General features: G+C 40.0%; 2 protein-coding genes across 3 annotated transcripts; both read right to left on the bottom strand.

Moving 5' to 3' along the window:
* Positions 1-389: 389 nt before the first annotated feature.
* LOC146324462 (uncharacterized) lies at positions 390-3409 on the bottom strand. Its single transcript, XM_084722334.1, has 4 exons — positions 3124-3409; positions 2244-2267; positions 1978-2089; positions 390-741 (listed from the first exon to the last, which is right to left on the bottom strand). Exons 1-4 carry the CDS (start codon positions 3377-3379, stop codon positions 666-668), a joined length of 468 nt encoding a protein of 155 aa, XP_084578460.1. The 5' UTR covers positions 3380-3409; the 3' UTR covers positions 390-665.
* A 5117-nt stretch (positions 3410-8526) lies between these two features.
* Positions 8527-17983, bottom strand: orc1 (origin recognition complex, subunit 1). 2 transcript variants are annotated; one of them, XM_084723825.1, is made up of 18 exons: positions 17700-17983; positions 16472-16599; positions 16210-16382; positions 15532-15967; positions 15024-15296; positions 14331-14478; positions 13687-13749; positions 13270-13377; positions 12944-13187; positions 12557-12663; positions 12079-12180; positions 11494-11665; positions 10968-11075; positions 10344-10493; positions 9614-9733; positions 9364-9533; positions 9189-9276; positions 8527-8897 (listed from the first exon to the last, which is right to left on the bottom strand). In XM_084723825.1, exons 1-18 carry the CDS (start codon positions 17792-17794, stop codon positions 8703-8705), a joined length of 2880 nt encoding a protein of 959 aa, XP_084579951.1. In that variant the 5' UTR covers positions 17795-17983; the 3' UTR covers positions 8527-8702. The 2 variants fall into 2 exon arrangements, with proteins under 2 accessions (XP_084579951.1, XP_084579950.1); XM_084723824.1 differs by lacking the exon at positions 14331-14478 and having other exon boundaries at positions 15035-15296; positions 17700-17982.
* Between the last annotated feature and the right edge of the window lie 8075 nt (positions 17984-26058).

Below are 26058 nucleotides of genomic sequence, written 5' to 3'. Positions count from 1 at the left end.
TGCATCTTATCCTGAGTATAGAGGTATATGTAGCATTTATTTCATTTATTTTACAGTTTGAGAATAAATAACGATGTCCTATCATGTACAGTGAACACAGCTGCCAATTCATGCATACAAAAAATGTTCAAAGTGTGGAAATTTCAACTTTTTCTCTCCTTAAAAAGGTATCAATAAATTTGGGACAATAAAGGAGGTAACAGCTGGACAATCTAATAAACAACAACCATAAAACACTTGGAGCTGCAATGATTGATCTGTTATTAATCCACTATTAAATTATCTGAAATCTATTTGGATAAGTGGCTAATCTTTTGAGTCATTTTTTAATTTAAAAAAAAGTAAAACTTCTCTGATTTCAGTTTCTTAAATGTGAATATTTTCTGATTAGTTGATGATGAAAATAATCATTAAATGCAGCTGCTAGTTAGTTGCTATATTAAGCGAAACAATTTCACCATATTTTAGACTGAGGTAATCCAAAAGTAATGGAAAGTAATCAAGTTACATTACTTAAATACTGTGATGTTTGGATTACATTACCCACCCTGGAACCCTGTTGACAATATGGATTCAGTGTTGGTAAAAACAAGTGCATTTTCCGTAGATCTTCTCATGATTTGATTTTTATCAAATAAAAAAACCGATGAGGCTGTCAGAGGAGCTCAGAGCTCAGTGTCCATGACGATAACGTCGTTGAGGTCAGAGGATCTGTTTTCTTTGTCTGTCTGGATTTCAGTTCTGTAAACACAGAAAAGTTTCATTGCTGAAATTCAGTCATGTCCATCTTTCCGTGACAATAAATCACAAACAAAGAAACAGAAGAAGAATAAAGTTTATCTTCAGTAATCAGAAGCTGAGTAAAGAGACTTCTTTAAGAAATCCTGACTGAGATCTGAACTTTTCTGTCTCTGCAAATTTATTTTTCCTGCTGTACTGAAACCAGGAGTCTGTGGAAAGCACTGAATATATGATTTAACTTCCTTTAACTGATTATTAAAAAAGTTTATCTCAAGAGGAGTACTTATACAATATACACATTTTTCAAGTAACAAATTGATGATGTCCAGAATAAATTGCATGTTTGAGGAGTCTCTTCTGGATCAGATTTTGGAATGAGAACATTTTCTATTTTGTTTTTCTGTCTAATGCTGCACCCTTGTGTATCTGAATCTTTGCAGACAGGAACTGAGGCACAGACAGACGGTTGTGATCCGTCTTTGTTCTGAATCTCCTTCTTTCTTATTATTCTCCACTAACAATGATCATACAGCAAAAACCTGAACATGGAAACTCACCAGAATCAGCAGGTGGTTTGCAGATTCCACCCACTCCTCACTGGCCTCTAGGTGGTGCTATAGCAAACACGTTTAAGTTTCTGTGATTAACTTGAAAACGGCATGGCGATAACTAAAAAATCTTTCATCATTTTAATCCTTCCATTCATCTGCATCTTTTCTCAGTTGGTCTTCTGCTTTAAAAATGTCAACTTTTATTTTTATCAACATAGACAATTTTCTAAAATTTGCAATAACTCATGAACAGAACCTGAAAATCCAGACGTGTTCAGGAACCGATGTATTGAAGTACACTGCTTTTCTCCTCTAGGGGGCGCTACAAATGGCGAGCGTTTAAATCTCTTAATTGGCTGCGTAGATTCTGACAATTATTTTTTAAATAATTAATCGAACAATCATTTAAAATTATTTGATTATTTTAATAATCAAGAAACTAAATATCTTTGTTTTCCTTTATAAGCAGGTTTGTGGAGCAACACATTACATGTAACTGATTACATAATCTGATTACATGATGCTTAACTGAAATACTAATTACTGTGCTGTTATTAGTGTTGTTGATAACTTACATTTGTCTGTGCAGCCCTGTGTTGTATAACAATAATACATTTTCCTGATACTTTATACTAAATGTATTGATTTATTGATGGTCAGAACCATCAACTACAACTGTACTCACCCTCTCAAGTAATTGGAGCGGTTCCAACACTTGTACACACCCAGGATGATGATGGTGGCGATGAAGAAGAGGATGAGGATGATGACAACAGGCAGCAGCCACTGTGGAGCGTCTGTCAGACACAGAGGGAACAGCAGGCAGCAGCAGTGAGACACGATGGACACTGAACTCAGACTGTCCTCAAAACAACCTTCACATAACAAAGTAAGTGTTTTTTGTTTTGTTTTTTTTTAAGTGTGTGAAGAACAAATCAAAATGTTTCTCACCATCAGAGAGAAGTTTGGGGCATTCTGTAACAAAACAGAGCTCATGGTGAAACATCACAACCACAACGATGAAAACACTGTTTCTGCTGCTGATATAATCACGTGAGGGGACTAACAGATTACATACATTATATTACAGTTACATGAATCGTAATCAGATTACACTTACATTTAGTAAACACTGGGATTGTTTAGCAGGATTACAATTTTAAAGTAAAGAATAATATACTACCATTTGTATTGTGCACACATTACAACACTTCACAAGTCTCTTAACACCACTCTGGTCTGAGTGAAACCAGCTACGTGACGTTTAGCAATTTATTATCTTTAGAAAAAAATGCTTTAAATTAGGTGGAGAGTTCGCTATTATCTTGTCTCAACATCTGATTAAAGAAACATTTACAGGCAAGACCAAGTGCTAATGTTAGCTACACAGACAAAATGCTAACATTAGCTATGGACCAAATGCTAACATTAGCCACACAGACCAAAAACTAACTCCAAACTCCACAGACAAACTGCTAATGTTATATCTGTAATGTGCAATGTGGATTATGTGCAATTTATTTATTATGTTGTTTGTTTTATCACACTGTGGAGGCATGTTGTGTGCAGCATTCAAGTCCAAAACAAATTTCCCTACAGGGACAATAAAGTATATTGTATCGTATCGTATTACAACAAACAACAACAACAACAACAAATTTCTAGACATTCCACACTCCAAACTTTAAACACCAGAATGTCCTATCATACACTTTGTTTTAGCACATCCCCCTGGCTTGTGACTGTTGTTCTTCTCACTGTGGCCTGTGGACAACTCAAAAATCCATCACTCTAAGTTTCCAACAATGTCCAAAATCAATCAGTTTCTTACCGCTCTTTGAAATTTCGATGTGGTGTCCCACAGTCTCCATCGTCAGCTTCACACCTTCAGTCAGGTTGCGGCACACGGCGTACACGACCTGGTCGACACAGACGGTGCACTGGGAGTCAGGAGGGGGGTCGGTGGAGGAGCAGGCGAGGAGGGGGACGTCCTGATCACGTCTCCAGAGATTCTTCTCGTCATCATTAAAGTTATACAACAAGGTGGCGTTAACTGCAGCTGGATCAGATGAGCTGGAGCAATTCATCCTGACAGACAGACGGAGGGAACAGGAGACAAAAAAGTTTCTCCATATAACATCAGATTATTGTTTTCCCCCTTTGAATAATAATGAAGGAGGATTTACTGAGTAAAAGGCGCTCATTATTTAGAACTGTCATATTTTTTTGCATTAAGTTTAGCCAAAATGGTAAATAACAGTTAACTTAGTTATTATCTGCTGTTTTTTTAAACAAGTGCGACTAACAGGGTGGAATTACCAACAATGAATTCAGACGGGAATTTTAGCATTAGCTCACATTACATTTAGCATTTATTGAAAATATATAACATTAAATACATCGTAATACTAAACATGAAACACATTCAGGGCTGCAACTAAGCATTATTTTCACAGTCGATCAATCGGCCGATTATTTTCTTGATTAATCAATAAATGATTGGTTGAAAACTGTTGATCAGTGTTTCCAAAAGTTCAAGATGTCCTCAAATGTCTTGTTTTGTCCACAGCTCAAAAATATTCAGTAAATTATCAGAGAGTAAAGAAACCAGAAAATATTCACATTTAAAAAACTGAAATCAGAGATTTTTTAATACAAAAAGACTCAAAACGTTTAATCGATTATCAAAATAGTTGGTGATTAATTTGATAATCAATTACTGCTGACTGAAATCGTTTCAGCTGTGTTGACCCTAAATCTAAATCTAAAACATTGTATTTACACTGATTTTAACTCGATTTACACAAAAATAAAGACATATTTCTATTTAATTCTAAATTATATCGCACATGTGTCGCGTTTGCTTTGGGGGCATCAAAAAAAACAGGACGTGTGCCATAAAAATGAACAGGAAGGGGACAACAGAAAAACAGCAGCCCTGAATGTAGCGCAACCCCCCATTATTACTGTATTAATACTGTCAGGAGTGTAAGTAACTCATTACAAATACTCAAGTTACTCCACCTGGTTTCACATGTTTGGACCTATTTTTCAACTAATACCAGCACCAACTGATTAGTTGTTTGGTCCATAAAAAGTCAGAAAATGTTGATCCAACATGACGTCCTCAAATGTCTTGTTTTGCCCACAACTCAAAAATATTCAGTTTACTGTCAGAGAGGAGGAAAGAAACCAGAAAATATTCACATTTAAGAAACTGAAATCAGAGAATTTGGGCAACTGTTGAAATATATTCATCGGGACTCAAAGATTCATGATCTAAAAAACAAAACTGTTGTATCACATGGTTGTGATGTGTCAGGACAAAAGTAAAGACCAACAAATGGCTTATAACTGATTTTAATTATAAAATGTTATCTTTTATTAATATGGTAAACTACATTAACAGGTGAAATGATAATTGTATGTTTATTTCCTTACAGTTCGTGACACATTTTCCACCCTGCAGGTCTTAAAGTGCATGAATCATTTCTTAGAAAGCAGAACGAAAATTTCCAAACCTACGCGGTTGTGTATTTAGTTTGCTCTCCACACTGAACAGTTCTTTAGAATAAACCTATCATATTTATTTATACCGTAAATGTGTTGCATTTGCTTTGCGCGTGCACCATACAAACAAAAATATTATTATTATTATTATTATAGTGGTATAAAGATGTCCCACATGAGACAACTTTATCTCCAACAGAGTGCAACACTTTCAACTTGTATTTTATTTATCGAACTAAAGGTTTCTGTCCGATACGAAGAAATATTTTACTCACCCTCGATGGTCAGAAAGACTAGAGAAACTGATTGAAACTCTTATCAGTGAGGAGGAGAGTGACTGAAGAGGAAGGAGGAAGAGGGACTGAGATGAAATGTGAACGTTTGACTCAATCTGATATCGAAACAGCTTCAAACAAAAAGAATCGGAGATGTGAGGAAGAGAAACTCACGTCTTTCTCGATTTCCAAAAGGGTTTCTTGATATTAATCCTCAACGGATCGTTTAATCCTCCTCCGCTCGACTGCAATATGAACCGATTGAATTCTTCTGAAAAACTTGTCGCCGACATGCAGCGTCAAGAAACGCGCCGGTGAGGTGTGGTTTTCGTGTGTGTGTGTGTGTGTGTGTGTGTGTGTGTGTGGGTGGGTGGGTGGGCGGATGGATGGGTGTGCAGCGTGCAGGAATTTTTCTCGACCTTCCACATCTCCGAGCCTCCACAGTGATCTGTGGTGAGTTTTGCTCTGGAAAGTTTTAGAAAATGCAACACGTTTTGTGACCTCGGCTCACCTTAAAAGTGCACGAGCTCTCCTGAAAGCATCATGTGAGACGTTTAGGGGAAGCTCAAAAAATTGTCCATATTTGTGTTACAAATTCTATTTTATTTTTCGTACATTTAGTTTCCAGAAACAAAATAAAATAATTAAATATGTCAGTGGTGTGTTTATTTGTTCATTGTATTCCATTTTCCCAAATCTGTCCTCACAAATTGACAAACAACATTGTTGAACAATGTTCACTTTTATTACTTCTGACACAAAATAACATACATTTTAAAACTTAAACCATTAATGTTCATTAAACCGAGTGGACTTACTACAAGTAAAAGAGAAAACAATGAAACAAAACAAAGATGATTAATCAAGTAATCGATTATTAAACCAGTCACCAACTATTTTGATAATCTATTAATCAAGTATAGCCATTTTTTAAGAAAAAAAAAAGTCTAAATTCTCTGATTCCAGCTTCTTAAATGTTAATATTTTTGGATTCTTTTAAACAGTGAAATATATAATTTATAATATAATATGTATTTTCCATCACATTAAACAAAATGATGGAAATGACATTTTGAAACATTTTTTTTTAAATCTGCTGATATATTAGCATGCTACTGTTTTAGAGTTAGAATTAAGTTAGTGTTAATTTTCTCATTATTTTTACATTCAAAGGAAATGTGAGCTGTTTAGAAATGAGAGGTGATAAACATATCGCATATGCATTTCTCTTATTTTCAGAGTAAACTCTCTTCTATCCACGCGCTCTCCTGTCACATGACTGTTGTCATGGTGAATATACATTTTGTTCAGTGTGGCGGAAACGACAGTGAAAAAAATTCATATACAAATATTTCTTACGATACACAATGCAGTTCATCATGATGGGCATTTTTGTGTTTTTGTTATTTTTTTGTTTAAAGTTAGGGTTAAATTAATATTCATATTTAAAATTGGGCTGAAAAGGGTTGAATGTTCAAAATCTGATCCAAGGAGATAAAACAAAACAAACAAAAAAAAATCTCACGTAAAAGGCCATAAAGGCCACTTTTTATATTATCAAAATAATGACTGATTTATCGTTTCGTTTCTGTTGGTTCCTTTGGTTGTAAAAAAAAAAATGTGGTTTTGTTTTTTAAATATCTGCCGATGACATAAAAAAAATTATGACAATGACCCATATATTGGAAAACCTTGTTGTTTGTTAGTGAGTTTTGTAGCAGCACGTTTAAACGTTTTAGATCAGTGATTCTCAAACCATCGCGACTCACGTCACAACAAGCTTCAGCAATAAATTCTGTCCGTCCATAAATTAATTCTCCTGATTTTCACTGCAGGTTCCGTATCAACCTATAATATCTTAAAGCTTTATTGAAAAAGTAAACTCGTTAAAAGTTTAGAAATGAGAAATGAATTTAGGCCGCGCGAACAGGCCGCATCAGTGTTTTTATTATCAGGAAAACAACGGAGGACATTTGAGCCTAAATGAGACACAATCAGTGCATTTAGACTGAATTAACAGGCTTTCGTTTTTTCTTCTCTGCACTAAAAAAACCCCACACATTTTAAATGCTTCATAAAAGCTGTACTGCAGATATAAATTTTGAATTTGCAGATTTTCCTCCATATCTGTGGACCCAAGTAAAATCTCCCGTGACCCACTTGCGGTTCCCGACCCAGTGTTTAGGAATGACTCTGTTAAATATAATAATAATAATGAAGCAATATAAGGTGTTTCTACAATTATAACTACACAGAACACAGTTCAACGCAAGAGAAAGATCGTATTCTGTAATATATGTCGGATACATTTGTCTATTGAAAATATTACCCTGATTTCATATTTCACAATTTATTTCCACTTAATTCGCCACCTTATTTTATTGTTTAGTCACAAAATATTTTAATCTGCTCACCGTGATTCCATCTTGTAGTCCTAACATATTTTATTATTATATATTATTACATCTCAAATCATTTTTCTAAGATATTACATCATCATTTTGAGACGCAAACAGAATATGTTCATGTAGGGGAGACCAGGGGCAATTGTAACATTTTTTGTCTGTTTGTTTGAAAAATTTTCCTTCATAACAGACTACTTGAAATACACTCATCATCTTTTGATATGAGAAACATATGCACAATAATTAATAATACATTTGATATGTTGTCACTAATAAGGACAAGATTCTAATAATACATTTTATTTAATTAAGTATTTCTTTTGTTCCTTTGGTGGGGGCAAAGTTTCCAGTGTTTGGGGACTGCTGAAACCTTGAGAAAATAAGTCATATTAAACCACAGCAGACCTCAAAGTAATCAGATTACTGCTGTCATATCTGATAATGTTACTGTGGTTTGAATTCTTTTATATTCAGGCAACGTCTGCATTCAAAGCAAAAGTCTGTCTCTATTTTTGCAGAAGACGAGGCTGCTGTTCAAAGATTTTAATTATTCTAATTGAGTTAAAAGTAATTTTAATTTAATTTACAAATAAAATAAATACAAAAACATGAATATTGTGCAAAAATGTTTGAAGAAATGAACATGAACCAGCTCATTTTTGGGGCTGTGAACTTAGTTCAAAGTTAAAAAATGTGAACTCTGAAAGTGAACTATTTAATTTTCAGCTCTTTTTAAGTGAGAGCTTGCAGAACACTGGATTGGTTAGTACTACTCAGACTACAAACTCAAAACGCTTTTGATACAAAAATCCTGCCCCTTGCAGGCAGATTTTGTATTCAGATGCAGATATCTGTTTATAGATTAATAAAATGGTCGATAGATTCCGCTCAGTTATTATCCAGCTCACAGTAATGAGCTGAAGAAGCAGAACTGAATATTTGTAGACCTTCGTTTTGCCTCTCAGGCTACATACAGGCTGTCTGACAGGTACACCTGCAGACGCTACTCAGGGACAACAAACCCAAATAAGCATATGGACGGCCTTGTTTGGGTTGATTTTATTTTTACAGTGAATAATCTCCCAAAAAAAGAGTCTGGAGTTGAATATCAATAAAAAATAAGACAAATAAAGCACAGTGCTCTTAGTAGTAAACAAACAAACAAACACGATCGATCAGGTATCAATACATTAAATAGACAGCCTGCAGAGGGCGCTCCTTCAGTCGGCCTTCAGGGCGTAGAGCACGTCGTCCTGGCTGACGTTGAGCCGGACACGCTGCAGGACTCCCAGGCGGCTGGGCTCCAGCAGCAGTAACCTGCAGGCTCCCAGACGCTGACACACTGCCAGGCCCTCCGACACGCCGATGGGCTGCAGACCCTCCACCCGACACAGAGCCTGGTGCTGCACAAACACCTGACAGACCAAACACAGGGGAAAGTGAGGACAGCTAAACCGTACAAGTCAGTCTTTGTCAGAAACAGTGTCTGGTTCAGGCACGTTCAGCTGGTACGATACATTTCCTATCTGGCGACGCTGGTGGGGCATCAAGGCCGCGGTGGCTGCAGAGTAACACACAGTAACAGTCACTCTGATCATGTGACCCCTGTTAACAGCTGTGGCCCTGAACAATCCTGGACAGGGTTTATGTCAGCGGCTCTGAAGGTGCTGGTTTGAATTCTGTCTCTGTGTTTCTTTAAGCTCTACCTGTTGAAATGTGGCCTCCTCCAATCCCAGCCTGCGAAACTCAGCGATGACGGCCCTGAGGAAGAGCTGCTCCTGCACGGACGCACACCTGCAGACACACACCGGTCACTTTATCTCATCACACCTTTACAAACCTGTCGGTGTTTCAGGAAATGGACCAATGAGAGACTCTCACTTGATGGCAGTGACATAGGCAGAGGAAAACATCTCATTCAGCGCCTCCATCACGTGACTCATCCCCACCAAACCCGTGGCAGAAGGGTCGGCGGCCGAGTGCTCGCAGATCTCCGTCGCCCTGCGGCAGATGTCCAAACACCGGCGAGCGTCGCCTGACAGAGCCGCCACCTGCGAGAGGAGAGGACGGCTGAGTGAACAGAGCGGTGGAGGAGCTCAGTTGGGGCGTGACAGACGCCGTGGTCGTTTACCTTCCTGGAGACGAGCTGGAGGGCGTCTTCCTCGAACGCCTTCACCTTGTTGAGCCGCGACATGATGATCTGCTGCAGCTGCTTGAAGCTGTACGGCTGGAAAGACATCCGGGTCAAACCCTGAAAACATTTACACAAACAGAGCGACAGTTAACATCGAGGTTTTTATTTCTGGACAGAAAATCATCCAAAGTCTCCAAAGAAAAAGAACCTGAGATTTTCTTCCTGCTGGTGAATATTAAGATATATTTACAGTTATTACTAGTTTCACCAGGAGACCTCATGTGATTTAAAAATAATCTCACGTGACGCATCACACAGGATCTTTATTTGAGATATTTTGTCATTATTTTAATATATTTAGTCAAATGTACCTTTTTCTTTCTATTATTAATTTTGTACATGGCAACACCCCTAGTTAATATCAGCACTACAGCTCTAATGATTTATTGATTATTCATCTATTATTAAATTAATTGCAAACTATTTTGATAAGAAAAGGTGAAAATATTTTTTGGTTTCTTTCGGGTTTCTGAGAGCAGCACTGTGAGTTTTGGGATTTAGGGACCAAATTAATCAATTCATCAAGAAAATGATCAACAGATTAACTGATATTGAAAATCGTTACTTTTTTTTTTTTCAGCTGACATGATCACTACAGGATTAATTAAACGATCAACAAATGGTCATTAGTTCCAGCTGTGATCGGCGCGGCGCCGGGCTCCCTCACCAGTCTGCTCGCCACTCTGTTGATCATGATCCTCTCCGGCAGGTCCATGGTGTTGGCGATGGTCAGCACCACCAGGCGGGCGTGACGCCGCGTCGGCCAGTCAAACAGGTTGTACATCACGTTCTGCTTCCTGGTCCACAGCAGGTCCAACTACACAACACAAACCAGACGCATGTTAGTCTGACTTCCTGTCTGTGGCTCACTGGTTCCTGCTGAGGACGTGAATCTTTAAAGGAGGGAACGGTGTTTTTGTCGGGGACTATTTTCAGCAGCGGATGAATCTTTACTCAGAGAGAGGAAGAAGATCTATATACTCGTTAGCACATACATTCATGAACATAAAGAAAAATAGAAAATATCACCAGAATCATCTTGAAAGTTTGCAGTTTAAATTCTCTGATTCTAGCTCCTTAAATGAGAATATTTCCTCATCTTTAACTCTGGGAAACACTGATCAACATTTTTCACCATTTTCTGACATATTATGGATCAAATAACTAATGGATTAATCTAGAAAATTATCAACAGATTAACTGATAATGAAAATAATCATTACAAGAAAGAAGAAAACAAATTCGGTCTGTAAATAAAAAATGAAAGGAAACAGGAAACAGAGTTTCTTACTTCATCCACCAGCAGCACGGTGGTCTCCTTCCTCGGTGCAGGGTTGCTGAATCTCTTCTCCAGCAGAGCTGCTGCGTGGTCGGCTGTGGCCTTCTGACCCGTCAGTTTCTGCAGAGATGAGACTGCTCGGTCAGTGAACGCACCACGGTTTAATTCAACTGGAAAACAATTCATTACATCACATAGAAGTGTATTATATATATTTTTTTCTGCAGAGCTTTTTACTGGGAGCTGTGCAACACTGTTCAGCAACATAACGTCGTGGATTAATCTCGTGAATTTTGATGATGAGACTGAGTCGGTTCCTCACATATAGAACTTTTAGATTAGTTAGTTACCTGGTAGAAGCCTGGGAGATGAGAGAAAACAAGCTCTTTATCATGATTAATTCCAGGTTTCTCAAAGTTCTTTTAGATGTACAGTTTATTTGAAATCTATTTCAAAACTTCTTCTTTTTTCACTGTATGGGGGGGTTCATACAGGGGGGCTTTGTGTGGAAAATGTGGCTTCTGCACTCTGTCCTCACCTGCAGGATCTGGACGTAGGCCTGATGAGGATCCGTCATCTTCATCCCGTTGATCTCGATGAAGTGGAACGTCGGGATCTCGTCCACGTCGGCGGCGTGCTGCAGGCAGCGCATCACCTCGTGGACGGTGGCCGTCTTACCTGTGCCTGGCACACCTGAGATGTACATGCACCTGAAACAGAAACCACACAGCAGGAAAAAAGACGTGTGAATCATTTCTCCTGAACTTCTGACGTGAAATCAGATGAAGCTGTTGTTGTTTTGGGACGTTTATTGACTTTATTGGACAGAAGCAGCTGAGGAGAGAGAGGAGGACACGCAGCATTAAAGTCAGTTTTATTTTACAGTGAACTGAATATATTGGGCTTTGGACTGTTGGTGGGACCAGAAAAACTATTTGAAGACATCTCACTGGAAAACAGGGCTGCAACTTATTATTATTTTCACTGTCGATTGGTTGTTTGGTTTATAAAAAGTCAAAAAATGATGAAAAATGTTGTGTTTTTTTAATAATTAAAAGAATCATTAGTTGTAAAGATTCCAGGGCTCTGTGACATATTGTGATTTTGTGGATGTGGATCTTACCCTCCTGTGCCGTCGATGATCTTGCTCTCCACGAAGCTGTAGATGTCCTGAAACTCCTGCTCTCTGCAGGGCAGAGACTCCGGCACCGAGGACACGTGGAGCCTGAGGAGACAAAAAAAAAGAGGAAACACACTAAATGTTTTTGTGAGAACAAAAAGACAGTTACGCACATCAAAAGATATTCTGAATCATAAAAAAGTCTGCATCTGTCAGTGTGCAGTTTCCTTTCATAAATCCAAAATCAGCTTGGAATTATCTGCACATGCACGACCGGCGTCACTTAAATATTCATCAAGTTTTTTTTTTTTTTTATAAATCCTAAATGATCTTCAGAAGGTGGTTCATGTTTCGAGCCGTTTCCTGTGTACACAGTTTATAAATGATGGCTCTTCATCATGTGACTGATGTGTGCAGCTGTGGTGTGTCGTGTTCCTCTGGATCCTGAGGTTCCTGGGGTTCACTGGTTGGTGCGTCTCACCTCGTTCTCGCCTCCTCCAGAACGTTAGCGGGCTGTCGGGCCGGCAGCGACCTGCTGGGGATGCTGGGAGTGGCGCGGTGAGGAGTGCGTGGCGTTCCTGGTGTGATCTGTCAAAACAGGAAACAGTGAGAAAAAGAAATGTGGATGATTTCAGGACTTTCAGGACAAAGTTTTGTTAAATACTCTGTTCTGATTGGTCAATTACAGCATTCTAACGTCTGCAACAGACTATGAGGATCAGACCGTTGCCATGGACACATGTCTGATAATAGACTCTGGAGGAGCAATATCATCATTTTTCAATGAAAGATCTGTGATGTCAGGAGGAGTGAGGTCATTTAAAGAACTCTAAAACTAGCTGCTCGCTCTGCATCATCACACACTGACCTTCTTGTTTGGAGTTTTTCGTGGCGTTCTGGTTGAGGAGCGAGTTTTCTGCATTGAACGAGGAGTACGAGGTCCTGACGCAGCATGTCTGCCCCTTTTCACCACGACTTCTTCATCACTGTCCAGCCCCGCCTCCTCTTCCTCCTCCTCCTCACTGCTGCTCTGCAGCTCCTTCTTGGAGGGGACGAAGTCGTCCTCGTCCTCTCCATCCGAGTTCAGGTCCTGCTGGTGGTCCAGGAGACTCCTGATCAAACAGACAAGCGAAGGTTAGAGAGGGTCGAACCGACGAGTCGTGGCGTCATGAAGACAGCCGCCGCTGCACTCACAGCTGCTTCTTGATGCGGGACGACACCAGCTGCGCCGACTTCCTCTTGGAGCTCCTCGGCGTGGTGGAGACCGGCAGCATCGGAGAGTTTTCATGATCCACTTCAGCCCTGTCCACATCACACACCAACAAGACAAAAAGGAGCAGTCCGTCATTTTTTACTAACTGATTTCTCAGCATCAGGTGGAAAAAGAAAAAATGTAAAAACCACAGTTTAAGAAAGTTGGGATGTTATTACAGCTGCAACTAATGATTATTTTCATAGTCAATTATTATGTTAATTATTTTACAAATTTTTTTTTTGTATCAAATATTGCACCACCTGCGATTTGAAAATGGCAGTGGACCATATTGCAATGTCAATAAATCTGATTAATTGTTCAGCTTTAACAGAGTAAAAATATCTGAATGTACTCACAGCACTCCCAGCGCGGGTTCCTTCAGGGTTCTTTGTTCCTTTTTTCGAGAAGGAGTGGTAGCTCTGCTTGAAGACACGTCAGATTTTTGGGGTTAGAGAGAAAAATAACACTTTTTAATTTGCCTCATTAATAAAGAAGTGAAGAGTGACTGTTTCCCACCAGCTGTGACTCAAACACTCAGAGTGAACTACAGGTGTGAATCTCCTGCTTGTTCTCTGACACACCACGTCTGTCGTGAAGCTCTTTGACTGTATATAAAGATGGACGACTCGACAGCGCCTGACAACATAAAGCCAAAACTCCTCAATCGCCCCCTGGTGGCTGGCTGCAGTGTAGTTAATAAACTCCACCCCCTTTCATGTTAACAGATGGGACATGGATCAAACTTAAAAAAAAAAAAAAAAGTACGCATCAAAAAAATGTGATATCATTTCAAGTCGCTCTCGTTGTGATGATATTTGTTCAAGTGTTCATTTTTCTCATCAGGTTGGTTTTTGTTACTTATTTCATATTAAAAAAAAAATCTGAGCTCTTCATTTTGTCCAGTCGGAGGACGAGGAGAAGCGTCGTCCATCTTTATTTACACCGTCTTATGGTTGTGCCTCAGGACTCTCAGACATCACCACCACCAGAACAGACTCACTTCTGCCCCCTGGTGGCGTACTGCCTCCTCGGCGTGGCGTTTCTTCTTCTCGGCGTCTTAACTGAGGCAGTCGGTAACCCCGCCTCCGTCACGTCCCCCTGCTGAGGACTTTTGTTCAACAGCTCCCTGGAAGAGGCACCAGTTAAGTCTGGAGTCTCCATTTAAACCAGTTAAAACCAGTTTATCTATTTTATTATGTTCATTTTAATTGTAAGCATATTTTATTCCCATTATATTTATATTTATTCTGGCTGCAGACACTGTTGCTCGTGCTGAGAGTGAAAAAGACTGTGGTGGTTTTAGTTTTAATCACAGTTGTCTAGTTTTGTTGACCTGCAGCATCTTGCATGTGATAAAACTTCAATTTTGAGTCATTATTACTTCAACAACAACACAGCAGGATGTCAGTTTAGCTTTGTTATGCTTCCTGATACTCAGAGTCCAACTTTCCTTCACTCTGCCTGCAGCTAACACCGACACGTAATCATGAAGTGGCACTCAAAGAGGTTATCATGGTGGTGTCCTGTCAGAAAAGTCTGTCTGACAAAAGCCAAACTATCCCTTTAACATTAATAATAAGTCCAGCTGAGGACGCACCTGTCCACACAGCTGTTTCCAAGAAAAATCCAGATTTTTGAGAACAGACAGGATGTTATAAATCGACTTGGACTCTGACGTGTGTGTGTGTGAGACTCGACTCTGACCTGCTGGACTCGTCTCTGGCCGACGACATCACCTCAGAGGGGGACAGTTTGTGGAGGACGACGGCGGAGGCCTTCAGGGGGAAGTCGTCCTGAGCGGCGGGGGCTCTGTGGGGCTTCCTGAGGGGGGTGATGCTTTGGGTGAGGGGCAGCGCCTGCGGGGGGGAGGAGGACAGCCTCTGAGCCAACATCACCCCCGACTCCAACTCCTCGTCCAGCAGCTGACTCAGGACGTCCTCACAGAGCATCGACTTCTTGTCCGGACCTGATGGACGGGACGAGAAGAAGAAACAGGAAGTCAAGACATCGTCAACGTACAGAGGGACATAAATAAATAGTCACATTTATAAATCAGATGGTCATGAAGGCAGCGCTAAAAATAAGGAGGATCATTTTACAGAAAGTTGCTTCTTCATTTTCTCTGTTTTAAATTATTATATATTTGTCTAAAATCTTCCTGAACTGTAACAGAAGGTTGAGGACGGACTTCAAACACTCACTGTTGAGCTCCAGCTTCTTGCGGACGCCGGGCGTCCTGATCGTGGCGTTCCTCCTCTTGGCACTCAGACATTTTGAGGCCGACAGTTTGGTGGCGGAGTGCAGCGACTCGGCCTCGGCGGCCTTCCCCGCGCTCATGGTGGCCCTGCTGCTCCTAGTCTCCCCCGACATGGCCCGCCGCATGACAGTGAGGTCCGGGGTCGGCAGGGCGCGTCGAGAGGGGCCCCGAGACGCCGGAGCCGCCGCGGGCGGAGAGCAGGGCGGCGAGGGGGGCAGGGAGGGTTTGGGAGGATGCCGGGGAGGGGAGGACGCCAGAGCAGAGTCCACCAGCGCAGAGTCCACCACTCTGAACGTCTTTGAGTCCCAGGACAGCTTCACATACAGAGTGTCTTTATCGCCGGAGTCCGGGAACAGAGCCGCTCCGTCCAGGTGCTTCACCTGCCAGGGACAGGAAGGTAAAGGGTTAATTCACACAAATCAACAATCATAAATGAAAACTTTTTCATTACTTTCCTTTTTTACAATTTAAATAGTTTTTGTAAAATATCTATGATGCATATTGCTTGTTCTCTGTTCTCTGTAACCACGAGGTTATTTCTGTCTCTGTAGTTGATAAAAAGCTCTTGACTGTCCTTTCAATAAAGAACTGAATGACAGAAAAGGAAGTGGTGGTCTCTCACCTGTACAGGTCTGAGGATGGATCCGGCGTCGACCTCGTCATCACAGCTGCGGCCCTGATAGTAGAAGATCTCCTGGGGGTGGGGCTCTCGACCCAGCAGCTTCAGTTTGCTCACAGGAACTTCAGACACGCGGACGAACCACTGAACCACCGCCTTCTTCTGCTTCCCGCTCTCTGAAACACAACCACAGAGACACAGAGGACGCTCAGCTGGACGTCTGCGAGGACGAGTCCCGAGTCATCAGAGGCGAAATGAGACTCACCGTCACCAAACAGCTTGACGACTTTGGCCACATACGGGTTGTCGTCATCGTCGCCCTCGATGAGGATGTGCTGGCCGGTGTTGATGATGGTGGTCCTGGGGAGACCCTCCACACTGATGGCCAAAGAGCTGAGACACAAGGAGACATCAGAGACGTCACTGTGGCGTCTGGAGACACTCTGATCAACATTTTCATACATTTCCATGAAAATTAACTGATTAATCCAAATAATAGTGCACATAACGCTGTCATGATACTAGAATGACTAATTTCAAGACAACATCATTTTCATTATCACAGGAGAAAAAAATCTGACTCAACACTGAGAATCAAATTGTATATTTTTATTAAAAGATCAACTTAACACGATAACAGATAAATGAGATGAGTGATAAATACAAGACAACACTGTGAAACACGGCAAAAAAAACTGTATTAAAAGCATTTCAAATATCAATAAATGATCAAACATCAATTAATTGATAATTGTTTTATGTCTAATAAGTTTTAAGAGGTTTCTGGACAAAGAATGTGCAAAATAATCTTGATCACACTAAAATTAATCTCTAAAATAAACTCTTTATTCAGAATATAAAATTCACACACTTTTTGCAATGATCTCTAAGGTAAGTGATGGAGGCGGGATATTTTACAGCTCAACACTGACAGTTATGGTCCAAAATGACACGAGGGCAAAAATGAAATAAACTACAAATAAAACAAAATCATACACACAAATGGAGCAAAATATGAGTATATATATCAACCCTGAATTAAAAAAACATGATCGAGTATCCACAGACCGCTGCCTGCAAAGTAAACTAACATAAACAATCTGCATTATATTCTGTTTAAAATGAGTTTTCCTATCAGACTACATACAGGCAGATACCGATATATACCGATATAACCGTGTTAGGCTGATTATATTTACACACATACAATACCAGAATTTTATTTACTCCGTAATAAAACTAGTCCAGTAACCATCGAGCCCTGAAAAAACTCATTATGACAAGATAGAAAAGAAAGACCAGATAAACTAGAATAAGACTAAATTAGAGAAATATAACTGTCAGTAGACTAAAATGTGATGCAGTAGGAAGTCAGAGGCAAAGTTTTAAACTGACCTGCAGTTTCCTGTAAATATTAATCAATATAAATACAGACAGATCGATCATTGTGATCTAAACATAGAATTTATAGAAAACAAACAGTGTGAACTCACCTATATTCATACGTTTTTAACTTTCTGTTGAACCTCACGGGTTCTCCACACCACCTGTAGGTTCTCCTCACTCTCAGCCTGGTGAAATACTTCATCCTCACATCGAACGGTGATCGATACACAAAGATCGAAGCTAAAATATCAATAAGGAAATTAAAAACAACACTTTGGTCCCGGTGTGACGTCGATCTGCGCCGTTAATCTGCTTTAATCCAAAACCGGCAGCGACAAAAGCGCGTTTACAGAAACTTCAGACGACACACTGCCGCAGACAACATTTCGCGCGAAAATTACGTCGTTTCCGGCGTCCGTCTTCTTCTACTGACGGACTGCAAACTAACGAGAGGCGAATTACCGCCACCTGCTGCACAGAATAACAACAACAACAGAGTCTCTATATGAAGCCTGAATAATAATAATAATAATAATAATAATAATAATAATAATAATAATAATACAATAATAATAATAATAATAATAATAATAGTAATAATAAAAACAATAATAATAATAATACAATAATAATAATAATAATAATAATAATAATAATAATAATAATAATAATTAGATGCAATGTTGCGATCTCAACAATTAACAAAAAATTCAACCAATCCCCATGAATTTTGCACAACCATGGAATTTCCAATCACCATAACTTTTCGGCACATTTGACAATTTGTCATGGGTACTGAAAAGAACACAGGGTTTATCATTGACATTTATGAATGCTCTGAGCAGTTTTGTATTTTATAATTTAGTGTTGGTTTTGAGTTTGAGCTCCAAAAAGATTTTTCTTCTTTGCGTTCTCGTGCTCCCTGGTGCAAGGTGCACCTGATTTTTTATGAATCATAGTAAAAGTATATTGTGATTTTGTAGAAAAGCTGCCGTGAAATCAATCTTTTATATTCCACTGATCATGGCTTGTGTGTGTGTAGCTGATTGTTACTGTATTGTAATACATAATTAAATGGGAGAACAACAGATACTGAACAATACAAACATTACCTTCAATATAATTACAGGGTTCCAAATGCAGTCAGCTGTCTACTTTATTCACGCTGTGTAATCACAGCAATTAAAATAATTAAAGGATCTTCTGTACCTTGTTCTGGATGACCTGTTTGATCCACCTCATGCCACATTTTTGCATAACTCTGCGTCACCCTCGGTCATTCCCTCTCATGATTAAATATTTAACTTGTCTATCATTCTCTAAAATTCTGTGTAATGTAGAATTAAAAGTACATATCCTAGATAAGAGTATACACAGTACTGACTACATAATTTAAAAAATACAGATAAAATAATGAACGTAAATACACTCAAATACAACAAGCCATGTGCAAGTGGTTATAGTGCAAATTGTAGACAACTGTCTACAAATCTGTTGTGAACAACAAACTGATTGTTCTGAGAATTAAGAGAAAAACTGCAAATAATAGAGAAGCCTTAATTAAACAATGAGTGGAGCAATACGTATATCGAGTCAACAACACAACACAAAGGTACATGATGTGTCTACCTGTAACCATGACAATGAACTGAATCCACACAACACAACACAACACAACAAACATTTGCTGGCACTTCAGAGCCTCATCAGTGTTATAAAGGGTAACATCCACCTGGGAAAATAAGAACGGACGTTTGTCATAGCTGGCACCTTCTCCTCATTCCTCATGTGTCAACTGCTAACACTCCCCCGTGTTTCTTGTTGGTTCCCTGTTTGTTTCTGTCTGTGTGTCGGGGTGTGGCTCTCCTCAGTTCAGTCTCACACCTGAGAGCCATAATCAACCCGAGCAGTACCAACACCCCGGCTCTGCAGTCCACATCGCTCAGTCTACACATGTGGTACTATCATAGTTTGAATTATGGGGGGGCTAAGGGGAGCTGGACTCCGCTGAAAAGAACATGAGCTTCCTTGAAAGTTAACTGACTGTCTGTAATAGACTGACCATGCTGCTGCACACTTCCATGTTTACTTGTAACATATTTTACCAGCAGCGTGCACCAGAAAATAGGGTTCCCCCAAAAGCCGGAGTCTTCACTTCAGCCAACTCGCTCATTTGGATTTTGCCTAAACTTTTGTTTCCCTGCATCTCACCAAACCGTCAGCTGTCCTGAGCCCCTGAAGCAGAACATGCCTTCTCACATTTGAAGAGTCTCTTCATTTCTGCTCCTGTTCTGGTCCAACCTGATCCATCCCACCAGTTCACTGTTGAGGTGGATGCCTGACACTGCAGTGAAGGCAGTCCTCCGGTCCAGACCAGAAACTCCATCCATGTGCCTTCTTTTGCCTTCATCCTTTTCCAGCTGAATGTAACTGTGATGTTGGCTGCAGGGAGCAGAACAACCATTTGTAGTGGGAACACACCACAAAAATGTGGCCTCCATCCAGACAACGTCTTCACTCGTCAAGAACGTTTGCCACTGTTCTTTAGTCGATTTAACTTAACTCTCACCTACAGACCCAGTTCCAGAAATTTGAAACCTGATGTTTTGTTCACCACCATCCTTCTGATGAGACTCCCTCCAGTCCAGACACCATCCTCCCCTCAACCTGTATGGTGGCAGCAGACCTGGGTAGTGGTCCACCTAACTGCCTGTTTGTCCCGGACTCAGCCCGTTCAGCCTGCCGTCCGGAGATGACCGCACCCTGCCTCTCCTCGAGTGATACTTCTGGTGGACCACCGTGGAGGCTGACACCTGTGTTTCTGCATGCACTGTCTGTGCCAGAGGGAAGTCCTCCCATTGGCCACCTGCTGGTCTGCCGCATCGTCTCCCTGTTCCTGGTTGTCCCTGTTGCCGTTGCCGACCGCCACAGGATTCCAGCTCCAGAATGCAAACCAGGTCAGAAAGTTTGACTTTCTTCCAAAAATATATCACTAAAATCCATCTGCTGTCAGAATTAAGTTGGACTACGAGAATCCACCCAACATTCCACGTGTCTCAATTGAAAGCAGTGTCTCCCAGCCATCTCTGAACCCTTTCTGACCCCGCTCCACCTGCCCGGGTCATCATTGATCATTTTGTGTACTCTGTTTGACAGCTCCTGGATGTCCACCAGGCATGGCAGGGGTTTCCAGTACTTTGTATAATGGGAGGGTTACCATCTGGAAGGGATGTTCCAGGTCATGGATCCTCAGCTCATTAGGGATTTCCATCCAAACCACCCTGACAAGTCTGGCGGGTTCCCTGGAGGTTGGTGCTTTTTCCTCATTCCTCATGTGTCAGCTGAATGTTTGTTGTTGGCTCTGTGTTCTCTCTCTCTCTCTCTCTCTCTCTCTCTCTCTCTCTCTCTCTCTCTCTCTCTCTCTCTCTCTCTCTCTCTCCTGCTGCCAGTCTGCCTGCACACCTGAGATCCGTCCACTAATCAACCCCAGCAGTACGAATTCCCCCGACTCTGCAGTCCAGTCTTCGCCAGATCGTTCAGTCTACACATGTGGTGCTACCATAGTTTGAATTTTGGGGGAGCTAAGGGGAGCTCAGCTGCAGGAGATGAGCTCCGCTGAAAGTCTAAGTTGAAAAAGAATCCATTAAATGTGACTGACAGTACTGACTGTCTGTAGTAGAAACAGAATGTTTTTCGCAGTAACCCTGCGTTTGACCGCGCTGCTGCACACTTCCATGTATGTTTGTGCATGTGACATCTTTTACTGGCAGCGTGCACCAGAAAACAGGGCTCCCTGAAAGTCACTGTGTATTGTGGACCCTGGATTCTACGCTTTTGCCAACTTGCTGCTCGTTTGTTTTGTCTCCTGGATTTGGATTTTGCCTGAACCTTTGTTTCCCTGCGTCTCAGATCTACCACTCACCTGTTACCTGTTTAAGCCTGGTTAAGTCCCTGCTTGCTTTTTTTTTTGAGAATAAATCCACTTCAAACAGTTTAGCTGCTGTCTGAGTCTCACTTTGAGGTCCAGTTTTCACTATACAATTTAACAGCACTGACCTATAGTGAAGACTACATTTTTTCCATGGAAGATTAAACTTTAGGCTTTGTCAGATTTTTAGTAAAAATATTGTCATGTGATGTTCCAAATTTTAGAAAAGCATGACTGAAATTTAAATCTAAAGTAGGAGATACTAGTCACACTTTATTTTACAGTGTACTAAAAAGAATTTATTAGACAGGATTAGACCCTTTAGACATATAATTAGGGACACATTACAACAGAAGCATACGGTTAATGTGTGTTATTTTCCACAAATATTAAATAAATCACAACATGTTCTGAATAAATAAAATGTTCTAAATAAAATAAAATGACCTAAACAAATAACACAAAGTTCTTAAAAATAAATGTTCAAAATCAATCATATTTAAACTGAGATTTTGGGTTGATAATAGAATCCAGGGTTCTCAGTTACACCTTTACAATACTGTATCATTCAACAAAACTGACACCATTCTGTAAAAAAACCCACTTCATTCAAGACTTTACAAATCTCCACTGGCTGCATCTTGTGGTGGCATTGCAGCAGGTGCTTCACCATCTGCTGCCTGGTGGAGATCTGTGCTGCACTGTTTTATTATTGACCTCTTGCGTTTGTCCCTGATTGTTACTCATGTTTATAATCATCTGACCTTAGAAAACACTTTGTTCTAATTGTAGAAATTTGTCATATAAATAGAATTATTATTGTTTCAATATTTTTTTTATTTAATTGGAATAATTTAGATATGTTTAAATTAATTACAGTCCCAAAATGAGCCCCGCCTCAGCTGACTACAATAGTGTAACACTATAATTATATGGTCACAGATGATACTTATATATTCAGTATATTATTCAGTGCACCATGTGAATGAAGAGTCCCACATTTAACTGGGAGTGCACATAGAGCAGCTAATGCATTTAATGCCATCACTGAATGGAGTGTTCAGAGGGGTTGCCAGTTTCACAACATTCCAGATGTTGAAGCGAGCCAAGCGCAATTAGTTATTGTGCATATAGTCATATAGACAACTGTTATTTCTCTTTTTCAGATCATGTGCCAAGATGTATGGCGTGCGTGGTGTGTTTGGATGAATGAGAAATTCAAATCTATTGTGAGCAACAAACTGATTGGTCTGAGAATCGAACAGAAAAAACATGAGTCCTGATGTCTGCAGGATTTTTATAGTACTTCACTACTTCAGTTTTTCATCATCGGACGAACAAAATCACGCATCTCATGACAGCAGACAAACAGAGAACACAACAGCAAACTGAAGTGAGTCTGCAGCAGTGTGTGTCAGTGGTTATATGAAACATCAGCGTCAACAATATTTATGACACCAACATTACCTCAGCCCTTAATACATCCACCTCAACGTCAGCATCACATCATCATCGTTATCATCAGCAGTGACAGTCAGCGACGATGTTCATTAAAAAACTTCCCTGCAGCAGAGACGAAGGATTTCCTGACTCTCTCTGAGGAGCACCAGGGCATCGCAAGCGTGTCGCTCAAAGAGCTCCTCAGCTTCTCAGCTCACTAAAAACATGACGGGATGATCCTCTTCCTGCCTGAGCTTTTCTCCATGACCACGTCTAGTGAAACCTCACCATCAGGCCTCAGGGGTCTGTGTTATAATTAACACGTTTTTTGACTAGAGTGTGCAGCCGAATTGTATTAAACACATTAGAAAAGTCAAAACAAACAAGACTGTAGCAGATGCACCAGCTGATTCTAACTGGCTGTAGACTTTGTGAAGGAAGTCATTCCTACCTGTGGCCATCAAACTCTACAACTCTTCCTTCAGTGTCTGTCAGTCAATACTGGTTAATACTGGACTGGACTGACTTTTTCATCACTGTCACTGTCTGAAGTTACTTATTAGTCATTTATATGTCAACTCACCAGAAGGTCATTACAAGAATATTATCATCTATATTTTATTTCTATCTTCATATGTGCAATACTGACCTAAAAATATGGTTATATGTTCAGTCAGTTCAACTGTTTAATACTGATTCTGATACTCTGATTAATATTCTAATTCAGTAGTTTTCTCTATTGTTGTAGTTTAATGTATAATACACACATTTTTAGTCTTACATATTTTACCTTTACATACTTCATGTTTCTATTTTTATTTCTATATTCTTATGACAGGCAATGGAATTTAATATTTATTAGTAATTTTTTATCACTTTTTGTTTTGATCAATCAACAAGTTGAAAGAACAACACTCACGCAGAGGTATGTGTGTCACACAACCTGGGATTTATGACTTGAATAATATGCTCCATCATCTGATTTCCATTCACCAATTATGGAGTTAAAAACGGACTGGCATCCTTTCAGCAACTGCAGGTGGGGCGATTTGTAAAGTCAACAAAACAACACAAAAGTGAATCATCTGTTAATCATCTGTTATCTTTGACTTCTTCACGACACGAAACCATGAGTTACTGTACACCTGCAAGCAAGATGAAATCAGTCCTCTGTTAAACTTAAAACACAACAGTCGAAGCTAAATCTGAGCCTGATAAATACTTTAAAACCCTGAGAGTGACGTTAAAACTCCAACTGGAAAAGTAAGAACTGGCACTGATCTACAGCGAACACTCTTTACTTTTTTTTCATGTAAGATTAAACTTTAGGCTTTGTCAGATTTTAGTCAAAGTAAAGTCATGTGATACAGAGAAGTATGACTGAAATTTACATCTAGAGTAAGAGATATCAGTCACTCTTTATTTTACAGTGCGCTAAAAAGATGTAACAAGCAGTAATTCGCATTTAAATTACACAAAAAGGAGAAATAATGTTTTTTATTACATAGCAGTAGAAAGTATAAAGTGCATTATTACTTGCCTTACTTGCAACTTTTTGCTCGTTACCAGCTTTGTTTCTTTATCCTGTTTCTTTCCTCTGCCTGCAGTTCCGTCTGCTCCTCTTCAGCCCTGGTCTCCAGCCTTTCTGCCTTGGATCCCACACCTCTTTATCCAGTCTCTGGACCTGCTTGCCACCCTCACTCAGCCCAGCCTCAATCTCCAACAGCCCCAACCACACGCCGAGCCAACCTCTGCATCTCAGCCAACCACAGCTCAGATCCCCCACCATCCACCTGGTGTTTTGTGATTGTGAAGACACACGTCACAAAACACCTTTCATTCATGTTAAACTGTGCACATTTCTAAAAGTATCCTCACTGATAATGAATAAGGAATTGTTATTATAATTATGAAGCCTAACAGACCTTCAAAGTGCTCGTGGGACCGGGTCACAGCTGTCAGATTGTCTTTAACAGATCAGTCACATGACAGCTGGAGCAGCTGGAGTGTTTGTGTCTGTGTGTTTACTGACATTCAGAAAAATAAGAATTAAACAATTATGATCTATAACGTACAAAATGAAAAAAGTGTTATATCTGAGTGTGAGACCAGCCTGACTCAGGAAGGAAAAGGTCTGTGTTTATCTGTCAGAGTCTGATGCTGGCTGTAGCCCTCGTGCATAATTTTTCACACAGGTTATCAAACTTCAGAAACACTTTCTAGTTGTGTTTCCTCCACCTACAGAAGGGTTAGCAGGATGGAGGAGCGAGGATGTAGGGAGGAGATGAGGAGATGGTTGCATTTTCCAGCAGGTGCTTCACCATCTGCTGCCTGGTGGAGATCTGTGCTGCACTGCTTGCACTCTTGTATTTGTCCCTGATGTTACTCATGTTTATAATCATCTGACCTTGGAAAACACTTTCCTCTAATTGTAGAAAGTTGTCCTATAAATAGAATTATTATTATTTCAGTATTTATTTTATTTATTTGTAATAACTTGTTTAGATGAATCCGTTATGAATAATTATTAGTTGCAGTCCCAAACTAGTTAAAAATTAGCTCCAGCTCAACTGACTACAACAGTAAACAGTGATATTAATGGTGTAACACTATATGTATATATATAAATGCCACAGATGACACTTATGCACCATGTGAATGAAGAGTCCCACATTTAACTGGAGTACAGTAGTACAGTTGATGCATTTAATGCCGTCATTGAATGGAGTGTTCAGAGGGGTTGCCAGTTTCACAACATTCCAGATGCTGAAGCGAGCCAAGTGCAATTAGTTATTGTGCATATAGTCATATAGACAACTGTTATTTCTCTTTTTCAGATCATGTGCCAAGATGTATGGCGTGTGTGGTGTGTTTGGATGAATGAGAAATTCAAATCTATTGTGAGCAACAAACTGATTGGTCTGAGAATCGAACAGAGAAAAACGGTAAATAAATTAATTGCTGCAGTTTCAAACTAGTTAAAAATGAGCTCCACCTCAACCATCTAGTAAAAAGTGATAATAATTGTGTAACACTACATATAATAGGATGGTCAACATGCAATTAGAGTGGAAGCAGAGCAGCTGACACATTTCATG

Source organism: Lutjanus erythropterus, chromosome 7 (assembly GCF_056507025.1).
Source record: "Lutjanus erythropterus isolate fLutEry1 chromosome 7, fLutEry1.hap2, whole genome shotgun sequence".
In the NCBI taxonomy this organism is placed as follows: domain Eukaryota; kingdom Metazoa; phylum Chordata; class Actinopteri; order Lutjaniformes; family Lutjanidae; genus Lutjanus; species Lutjanus erythropterus.
The sequence above is the reverse complement of the archived record's forward strand: the minus strand, read 5'-3'. Positions and strand labels throughout refer to the sequence as shown.